Here is a 10,514-nt window from a genome sequence, read left to right on the forward strand (position 1 = left end):
GTCAGCTGTTCGCTGATCGCTCGCACTTCCCCCACGTCCCTCACAATCAGACTGTCAATCTCCGTGAATCTTGAGGAAACAGTAACCTCAAAAAAACGTGCCGCATGATCTTAAGGTGTTGTGTCCGATTACTAATTAGTGTTAATTCATTAGCGGATAAGAAAAGGCCAAACAGGCGAAAATGAGTGATGCTGAGCTGCAAGAAGAAGAGCGTGAAGTTTTAGCTTCAATTTATGACGGAGATGCCGCGTTCAAGGAGGTCTCACCGACCACATATCAGTACAAGGTTGTTTTTCGTCTCTTCAATTACGTAAAAAATTTGGAAAATTTTAACCCATGATTTCCATTGAAAAAACTACTTTATTTACAACCAAAATATCGATCTTTGTACTTCAATTTCGAATAATTGATATTTTAATAAATATCTGTAGTATGGAAAGGAAAACGATCCAAAGTCATTTATCCTGGACATTACATGGGGCCCGACGTATCCAACGGACAAACCCGCGATCAGCATGGAAACATTTTACAATAAACACATGTAAGTAGAAAATCAAGAAAATCAGTACCAAACTTTTGATCAGCAAGCATAATTCCAGAACTTTAATCGATAGAGCAAAACATTTATTTTTCCCTCTGTGTAAATATTTATTCATTCAGAATTCAATCGGTCAAGGATAAAATTGTGGCTCACGTAGACTCAGAAGCGGAACAATGGCTCGGTTGTGCAATGACCTACACGCTTTTTCAATCGGTTCAAGAACATCTTGCAGATTTGATCGAAACTCAACCAACTTCACCTAACGAGCTTATAGACAAAACAGATAAATTAATGATATCTGATGACACTCAACAGGTAAAAAATTGTTATTAATGTTGAGCCAGGGCTCTGTCAACAGAGTCTCAACAGGCTCTATATAGAATTAGTTTTGATTTCAATGATAACTCGATCGCATTCAAGACTCAGGAAGAATCGTCGAAGAAGCCAAAAAAAGAGCAACTGACAAAGGCTCAAAAGCGTCGACAATGGAACAAGGCAGATGGGAAAGGTGACAAACCGAGAGGATGGGATTGGGTCGACATTGTTAAGCATTTGTCCCAGACAGGCTCGAAGCCTGATCAAGATTCCTAGTCGTAAGTTTGTTATGTAAAGATTTTTTTTCCTTGACTCTCATTGTACAGATTGCTGAATTTGCATCAGCGATGGTATTATATTTTTATAAATTGTTGTTGCAAGTAAATACTGTTTCGTGCAAATAAAATCATGGAGAAATTTTGTCCGTGCTGGAATCTCGTGATACATAGTTTTTATTGTTCACCGCAGTGTGAAATTGCGACTGGTCGTTGTAGAATTTCATCAGAGAAATTGAATTCACAGTCAGAAGTTTTTAAAGAAGTGTAAAACTTTTATTACCTCATTCTCGAAGTATTTTTTTTCGTATGCTTATATGCCTTCAGAAATAGTATCAAAATTAAAAAAACAAACGATCGTTTTCATCTCTACTTTAAAAGCATTTTCGTATCTTCGTAAATTCTGTAAGGCCCGACCAGAAGCATGCTCGTATCCATCTTCCATTCTGCAATAACAAAAAAAAATGTAAGTTTACATTGGATCAAGAGAATTTTCGATGTTTTATCAAATGCTTGGCCCTGAAACTTTATTGAATTTTTAGTAATTGGAGTCAAATTATCACATTCTTGTAAGAGTATGGATTATAAAATTTTTTTTTTTTCTACCGGAGGCTTTGAGGTGTGCCAATAATGTGCGGGTGTGTTGATCCAACATTCCATTCATAAATTTAGGTTGCGATAGAGTTTGACGCAATTCAATGGCCATTTTGTACATAGCGAGTAACGGGCCCTCGGCGTTTTTAGCTTTCTCTATTATATCCTAAAACAAAAACATTGAATTTTGCATTACTTACCAACTTTCTTCAACGCCATTCTCACGGAAAATTGAAAGTTGATTTAAAAAATTTACTTACTTGACGGAATTCACATCCCATGCTTATCATAATGCCCATTAGGAAAGCACTGATGTAGCTATTCAGAATATTTTCCGACGTTGCATCGTGAACTAGAGCAATTCTGATGACCCGATTTTGCATATCGATAAAAAACGTATGCAGAGACTTCGAACGATCTCGTTTTCCAAAGATTGAAAATGAAGATGATTTCGTTATACGAAACAATGTCAAAGCATCGCGGATTGAGGAGCTGTTCGACTTCTGCGACTTAGCAGATTCCACATAATCCTCGAGCGATTCGCCAATCGTAATATCAAATCCGCACAGTTTTTTAGCTGCAACGCAATATTACAGGTCTAATTAAATAAGAAATTCATTATTGAATAATTAGCCATATTTTTGTGGAATAATACGCACAAGCCTTGTACGAAATGAGTACCGATTCTTGTTCATTCACTTTTTCCGGGCTTAGAACACTTGATTGCATTAAATAATTATCAACGATAATCGCAAGACGATCTTCGTTTAACGTGTCGAAGCACAAGGATCGCACTGCTCGATAATTCGCATAAATGTGAGTTGCGACAAGTACGACGTACCAGAACAACACGTGGGAACTTAAACACATTTTATAAAACGGTGTTCAGACATTCGTCGAATTATATTTTGATTCATGAATTCAGTTGTTTTCTCACAAAAAATTATAAAAATAATTAAAATTTTTACCTTGCACCGAGAAAAGACAGCATAAAAACACCAACGAGCGAGGCAATCAAATTCACACAGGTTTCTTGGCTCCCATCTTTGGCCGATACATCAGCCAAATTATTTTGCAGAGCCTTGAAAGAAAAGTTTCAATTGCTATTAGCTCTTAGAATCATCGATATAGTAATAAATTAGTAAACAGTTCTACCTGATGCTGAGTGATGGAGGCTCTAGTGGCTCCACCAGCGACACCGACCAAAGATTTCATTGCAGAAGAGAAACAGAGCAGAATCGTTGAAAAACTTGGAAAGTAGGGCAGGGTCAACTCGATTCCCATTGCTGCATCGTTCAAAACATCCGCAAAAAGACGCCATTTTTTACATTGAGCATCTAATCCTGGTCTGACCCATGAATAATTTATTTTACTTTGATTTCATGTTGCACATATTTTTTGAACAATTATTTCAATATCATTGATGGTATTTTATTTTCTTTGGTTTCACGCGCAAGGAGTAAGATTTTTCTAAGCAATAAAATCAATGAATCACCCATTCCACCAAGCAAATACTATTCGCCCGACCATTCCTGTGCCATCTTTCAAAATCCAAGTTATCGCAGCCGCCAAAGGAGTTGCTGTCGATTCTCCAACACCCACTCCTCTCATTATCGAATGAGTGGTCAACGTCCCCAATATCGTACTGGCAAATGCCTGTGATGATTATTTTCAATGTCATAATAATAGTGAAGTTGTCAATTGTAGAGAATTTATTAACGATAATGTGACTTTAGCGGCCAGTAAAACTCTAATCAAATGATGAAGTTGTAGTAAGAGTAGGAATAAAGAGTTTTCATGATAATTAACAAAAACAGTTCAAGTTGAATTGGTCGTTGAATACAGATGATTTTTACGTGAAATCAGTTCGACGAAGTTACCTGAACTGTATCCCAAATTTGATATTGAACATAGTCCGAATGCACACTGTCCGGAAAGCCTCGAGGCAGGAAGACATCTTTCAAAAAATGTTCGACTGACGTTGAAAAAATAGGTAAGTCCGTCGGTTGGGTTTTTTTAAGGTACGCAAACTGCGAGTCTGTAAAACATGATTTTTCAGGTTAGGTTTGCGGCGTTCGATGTGTCAGGTGATGGTTTTTTGTTTACGTTTTGTTTTTCTTCCCCTCGAAGACCAATTCAAATTGGAGACTCACCCGATTCATTATTTTCACAGAGAACCAGACCCGTTTTATCACCGTCTCTTATCTTGGTATACGAAAAATCTGATGTTTCTTGCTTTTTATCCATGTCGTTAAACTTCGGTGAGATATGAGCCGGAGGCAGCAATTACAAGGCAAGGCTCTGATAAAAGATATCTGTGTGTAAAGTTCCGGTGGTTCCGGGTCTGATAAAAAAACGCGGCGGGTACCATTGTATCGTTTTATTTTTAACATCAAATTCTTCAAGTTCTGATACAAAATTACTTTCTCATTATTTGATTGTTACAACATCAAGAATTTTTGACATTTTCTCGAAACAAGTGACCGACGTCTCCGATTATTCCGTTCAATTCGGCGAGACACTCGTTCAACCGTCTTTTGACGTCCGCCGCTTCATTCTTTTGAATCCACTGGTTTTCCGTAGTTTGCCCACTTCGCCGCGTCCTGTCGGAGCGGCGTTGCGGATTGTTTACCCTCCAAACATGCGATTGTAGCAGCGGGACGTCAGTATTCTTGAGTTTTGGGTAAGTCAATCGTTCGCCACCTCCGCTGATTCTACGCTTCTCCGGTTCACGTTTTTTCGCATTTTTTTCATTCTTAGTCACTGCTGGCTGATAAGTATCCGAAGATTCTGAACCATACTGTTTTTCGTCCGAGTTTCCCTCCTTCCTTTTAGCCTCTTTTTTCTTATTTTTACTGCAACATTTGAACGAGCAGCAACCGCGTGAGCCAGCTGATTTTTTATCGTCTTTGAGCTCGACTTGAACACCTCGCGATGTTCTTTTTTTCTTTACACCCCGCGCTGCGTTATTCCCGTTCGACACACTTTTCGTCCGACTTTTTTCGAGCTCCTTCGAGCGTCTTTTTGCGTCGAGGTTGCCCACAGTATCCGAGTTGACAGAAACTTCTCGGTTGCGATTGCGCGAGGATATTTTTGCGTCTTTAGGCGGTTCGAGAGTTTGAGTCTTTTGGTTTTTATTCGCGTCATATTTTCGCTCCCTATCGGAGAACGTGCTCGTGCTTTCCGCCCTCGTAGTTTCACCGGAAACGCTTGAATCTTCGCGACCGACTGCTGGAATTGAGTTTTTCCGACGGTTTCGACAGCGCGAAGGATTCGTGCAAGCTCCCCTCCCCCGATCGCGTTCCCTCCTAGCAATATCGTTGCGGCAAAGCGGGCTAGAGGAACCGCCGTGCTCGTTGTCCTCGCTTCTCCTTTCACAGCGCTTTCGCCCGGCCAATTTGCTTCTTCCGGAGCTGCGCCTGCCGAAATAAAAATCCATTCAATTCTCCACCGTCTTTTTTCCCCTCAGAAAATCTACTCATCCAATTTTCAGCCCAAAATCCCCACTAAATTAAGGGGCCGCGCCACTGCAACGTTTTTTTTCCCCCCACCGGTTCCAGGCTTGGCGTTAACCGATTTTTTTGCTCAAAAATTCTTCATTCCAGTAACCAAAACCCCGCGAAACCGAGTCGGAGACTTTTCATCATTTCTGCTTTCGAAACAAACTGAAACCGAAAAACAAATGAAACCGAAAATTCCAGAGGAAAGTACTACAAATATAGTATCTCGGGGACGCTACATACGTACTGGATTTCAGCATTAAGGGGGGTGGATCACGAAATCAAAATAATAATCAGAATTTGATCAAATTTGGTGATAACATTCTTTGGCATCAAGTATACAAAAAATCACTAACGTTACATATCTCAGGATCCACTGGACGGATTTACTTGCAACAAGGACCAATGGAAAGGGAAAAATCGAAAAAAAATCGTCACCATTTTTCAGGTTCTTTCACGAAATGGTTTGTTTGTGAGAGCCGTTTGAAAATTCTGTGACGTCATAAAACCGGCATATTCGCGTATATAAGAGTAGCGTCAGGGCTCGCGCTGGCTTTACTTTTGCGCTGCAGTTTTTCCTTTTAATACTTGAGCCGCTACCGCGTCTCTTGATACAATTTTTTTCAAATTTTTTTACCACATGGTTATCGAATAATTGAGCGTTAAATCGAACTTCTTATGCGCCAGATGTATAACTGCATTTATACAAACTCTGTGCTTATGAAAGTAAACTTTAGTGTTGAATTACTCAAGAGCTATGTGGTAGAAAAATCTAAAAAAATTTATATTTTCTTATATATTTTTAAATAATACATTTACCCAATTTTATTAAGTTCTTATAATTTTTAATTCGCGATCCACCCTCCTTAACTCGAAGAGCATTAATAAGAATTGTTCTATCCACCACAGTAAAAGACCAACACCCATAACTTTTATTCAAAAGACTCAAGAGTCTTTTTCTCTTTAAGGAGGGTGGATCGCGACGACACAATGTTGCCATGCTAAACCATGTCAAAAATATAAATAATTTCAAAATTATAAGAATTTAATAAAGTTTAGTAAATGTATTTTTTAAAAATATATGAGACAATATGATTTTTTTTTAGATTTTTTTACCACAGCTCTCGAGTGATTGAACATTAAAGCATAGAGTTAACATACTATACACATCTCGTGCATAAGAACTTCGATTTAACACTCAATTATTCGATAACGCTGTGGTAAAAAAATTTGAAAAAATTTTATTCGTATACTCGATGCCAAAGAATGTTATCACCAAACTTTATCAAATTCTGATTATTTTGATTTTGTGATCGACCCTCCTTAAGCAGGGTGGCTACATTCGTCAAAATTATAAGAAATTGATCATATTTGGTGATAATGTTCTTCAACATCAAGTGCGAAGACACAATTTTTAAAAAAATTTTCTTCTACTTAGTTATCGAGTAATTACGCATTAAAGCAGATTTCTTATGCCCGGAATGTATACCTATGTATATGGAAACGCTATGAATATACACGTGAACTTTAGTGATCAATTGAACTGTACAGAAGAAAAATCTTAAAAAATTTGTATTGTCAAATTTGGCACTAAAGAATATGTTCACCAAATTTGATTAAATTCTTATCATTTTGAATTTTTTTATGTATTCAACATGGTTTAGCATGGCAACATTGTATCGTCGCTAGTCACCCTCCTTTAAGCAGAGTAAAAAATAATGTTTTCGGTCACTTGAAATGTTCGTATGGTAAAGTATGCTCGGGCAACCCCGAAAAAACTGTATGCGTGGTAAAATGTCACACGTATTCGGTCTAAATTCGTGTATTTATCGTAGAATTTATGCTGACAGTGAAAATTTGTGATTTACAATGAATTTGGACTTGTCCAAAAAATTGGAAAATGGAAAAAACACAAGGCTAAATAGTTTGAAAATTCTTGAAAAATAATATATTTTTCATTCTAGAAAACGAGTCCGCTCTTTCCGTGTGCAGAGACTGAAAGATTCTTGTGCATTTTAGTTTTTTCGACTTTAAATCGTGAGTTAGGTTGAAAAGGAAGTTTTTTTTTTTTTTTTTTTTTTTTTTCCACGGCAACGTTTGAGCTTGCGGAGTTGTAAATTTTCCATATTTTTCAGTATTAATCGATCAAAGTTTTTTAAGCCTCAAGCTGGAAGCTCCGGATTGTTGAAAATTCGGATTTGATCAGGTTGAAAACGCTTCCCGAGGCAGTTGAACATCGATAAAGTAATTTCCAGCCGGTGTATTCGGAGCGAGTATATTCACGTCCGGGTGAAAAAACGCGTGAGAAAAAAATTTTTGAGAGGAAACAGTCGCGGCCCCCTTAATTAGCGGGGATAAGATGATCGAGCCCGGATAACCTTCGAGCCCGTGGCCTCGGACTCACTCGTTCCCATTCCACTGGGTACTAACGAAGTTTTGCGACCGTTGACCTTTACCCGGCTCTTCCGTCGGTATCGGCCGACCTCGGGGAATCCCTCAGGGCCCGAATTTCTCTCCGGAGTTGCAGAACTTTGTTGTTCAAACCTGCTACGACGAGGGCGACGTCGTCGAGGCTGAGGTCCGGGTCGTCGTCGAGGGCGGGGGAGAATTTTCTTCGGGAGCGGTGCGAGGTCGGCATGTTCAGCCGGGGTTTGAGTCTCCTCGATATTTCGTGGGAGCGAGGGCCTCAGTTGACCGCGGGAAGCGTGAAAATCGATTTTCTGCGTCGCCGGGAAGCTCCGCGTTTTTTCGGCTCGAGATTTAACCTCATTTTGGAGGAGCGGCCCGCGGATCGGAGGCGAGAAAAACAAGTGACGGGAATGCTCGCGGGAAAAAAATGAAATCGAGCAGCGACGATTTATCGGCGGTGAGAAGAAAAAGCGAGAAAATGGCAGCCCGGGGGAGCGGAAAGGAGAAGCTGCAGCGCGTGCTTTGCCGACTCGACGAAATGGAGCGTCTGCAATCGCGCCTGAGGAGAATCGTGTCGAAAAACTTTGGCGAGGAGGCACCCGGCGAGGAGCCGTCGACCCCCGGACCGTCCGGAGCCCCGAAGGGCTTTCGCCGCTCCGTGGACGCGGGGCAGCAAACGGAGAAGAAAATTTCGACGGGCTGGGACCCGGGGAGCTGCTTCTGGGCCCCGGGGAACAGGCCCGAGCCCCGGAGCCGGGATTCGGGGATTTCCCGGCGTCGCCGAGCTGGGAATTGGAGCAGCGTCGCGGTGCAGACGGGCCCGAGGCCCTCGCTCGACTCGCAGCCCTTCGATTTCCTCGATTATTTGCGGTTCCCGGCGAGCCCGGGGGTGGAATCGGTCCGGAGAGGAGCTGCGAGTCTCCCGGGAGCGCAGGCTCAGCCGGGAAGATGTCCAGGAGTCGAAAAATCGAAGAGTCGTCGAGTCCCCGAGGCTGCGTCGGGCCCGCCGTCGATGAGCAGCGGGCCGCGGGCTCTCTGGGCGCAGGTTCTTCGGAGAGGAGCAGCTGCAGAGCCGCAGCGGGCAGCTGCGGGCTCACCGAGGCTGGGTGAGCAGCAGCAGCAGCAGGTACGCGATAAAAAGCGAGCAGCCGTCGAGAGGAAGGAGGTGGGGTCGGCCGGGCCCGAGGCGAAAAGCCTCGGCGCAAGGGACGCGATCCAGCGAGGGGTTGGCTCCGTTTCCTCGGCGCTGGGGGGGGCCCGGAGGGGCAGGATTACGGAGGAGTGGAAAGCTGCCACCGGCTCGAGATCCGGATCAGCGAGTGGTTCGACCGGCCGCGGAGGAAGCGCGCCGTACAAAGGCGAGCGGTTAATTTCGCGGGGGGGAGACGAGCGCCCAGGAAAAGTTGATCGGGCCTGGAAGAGCGGGAGGATGCTGCGCTGGCTGGGCCGGAAAGGCGGAAAAGAATCGGAGAGCGAGTCCGACGAGGAGCTCGCGACTTCCCCGGAGTCCTCGATCTCCGAGGCTCGAACCGGTTGCTGCAAGTGGTGGAGCTGCTGCGCCTCGGGCCGCGGAGTGGCGGAGGTCGTGGTCCCGCGTCATCACGCCGGGGACAGGACCCCGCGGCTCGTCGACGCGGAGGAGCGTTGGGACCGGCGTCGAGAGACTCTCAGAGTCGTTTCCTCCGCCGCTCAAGTGCGCATCCGGAAGAGCGCCGAATACGCCAATTTCTCGTCGCGTCGCTGACGAGATCTCGACCCAAGCTTCCAAGAGCTCCGGGTTCGAGGTGTCCCCCTCGTTCGCCGAAGAAGCGACTCGTCGTCGAAGCTGCTGCTTCCCAGAGTAAACGTCGAGGGCTTCCCGTACAGCCGCAGTCGCGCCGCAGAGTTCGCTAAACCCCACGCACGTCCACCGTAACACTCGGCGCGTTTGTATGCGTCCATGTACATACCGGTATTCCGCAGTTGCCGGGCAACAAGAGGGAGAGAGAGAGGCGCTTGCGAGTGAGCGGTATGCGTGGATAATGAAATCCTCGAGGTGGGGATTCGCTCCCCGGAGGAGTGCGTACACATTGAAAGTTCATACGAGCACTCGAGGAGACTAGAAACTATAATCATGCTGCTCGTTTTTCATCGGGACCGAGTCGAACTCCCGGGAGACGTTCTTAAGGGGGGGGGCCGAGGGACGAGCGGTTCCGGCAGGCTGCGGTGAATAACTCTGGCGAAAACGTCGCTGGAAGTCCGAGCCTATAAACTGTCCGTTCTTTATTAATCCCCAGCGTTATCGGCTGCGTTTTAACGGGGCCCGAAATAACGATCGACTCGGTCGCTCCTCCGTCCGAATTCCGCATGCGCCGCGAGTCGAATTCGCCAGGAAAGGTGCAATCGCGAGCCTCCGTTCTCGCCGGAGCCGGGACCCTCCCCGCGTCTCCGCTACTTCCTGTCTTCGGAGGCGTCGTTAAACGTTCTCGGAGGCACGCACACACACACCGAGGGAACCTCGGCCACGTTCACCTGCGCGCGAGACCGCCACCTGCCGAGGCTCGCCTATTGCTAGCCCGAGAGCTCCGCACACGCACACGCAATAGCTGCGGTAGGAAACGAGAGAGAGAGAGAGAGAGAGAGAGAGAGAGAGAGAGAGAGAAGAGCCAACGAGCCGGAGAGAAACGTCCTATCGCACTCCCGAGCTTCCCTCCCGACGACGCGCCGAGCGACCACTGCATATTCATTCAAAACACTAGTACAGTTTCGCCTGCCAAGGTATCGCGCGTTCTGCACTCTCTACAGTAAGCACTCCCGTCGCTCGGACCGCCACCCCACCCTGGCGCGCCGGCCCCGCGTCCCCACCTCCCCGGAACTCCCTCCAGGTCCCTCCCAACGATT

The 10,514-nt window shown here is 44.8% G+C and overlaps 3 protein-coding genes across 3 annotated transcripts; 1 reads left to right on the forward strand and 2 right to left on the reverse strand.

Moving 5' to 3' along the window:
• The first annotated feature begins 4 nt into the window (after window positions 1–4).
• LOC122414996 (RWD domain-containing protein 4) lies at window positions 5–1,290 on the forward strand. Its single transcript, XM_043426746.1, has 4 exons — window positions 5–286; window positions 432–541; window positions 661–856; window positions 962–1,290. Exons 1-4 carry the CDS (start codon window positions 182–184, stop codon window positions 1,130–1,132), a joined length of 582 nt encoding a protein of 193 aa, XP_043282681.1. The 5' UTR covers window positions 5–181; the 3' UTR covers window positions 1,133–1,290.
• LOC122414992 (RUS family member 1) lies at window positions 1,291–4,118 on the reverse strand. The gene is made up of 9 exons (XM_043426731.1): window positions 3,879–4,118; window positions 3,606–3,763; window positions 3,221–3,381; window positions 2,881–3,073; window positions 2,694–2,806; window positions 2,385–2,584; window positions 1,986–2,302; window positions 1,738–1,891; window positions 1,291–1,577 (listed from the first exon to the last, which is right to left on the reverse strand). The coding sequence occupies exons 1-9, from the start codon at window positions 3,970–3,972 to the stop codon at window positions 1,501–1,503; spliced, it is 1,467 nt and encodes a 488-aa protein (XP_043282666.1). The 5' UTR covers window positions 3,973–4,118; the 3' UTR covers window positions 1,291–1,500.
• LOC122415258 (serine/arginine-rich splicing factor 4-like) lies at window positions 4,091–7,863 on the reverse strand. The gene is made up of 3 exons (XM_043427243.1): window positions 7,770–7,863; window positions 7,630–7,708; window positions 4,091–5,144 (listed from the first exon to the last, which is right to left on the reverse strand). The coding sequence occupies exons 1-3, from the start codon at window positions 7,861–7,863 to the stop codon at window positions 4,175–4,177; spliced, it is 1,143 nt and encodes a 380-aa protein (XP_043283178.1). The 3' UTR covers window positions 4,091–4,174.
• Window positions 7,864–10,514: the final 2,651 nt, after the last annotated feature.

This window comes from Venturia canescens, chromosome 8 (genome assembly GCF_019457755.1).
Source record: "Venturia canescens isolate UGA chromosome 8, ASM1945775v1, whole genome shotgun sequence".
Lineage (NCBI taxonomy): Eukaryota > Metazoa > Arthropoda > Insecta > Hymenoptera > Ichneumonidae > Venturia > Venturia canescens.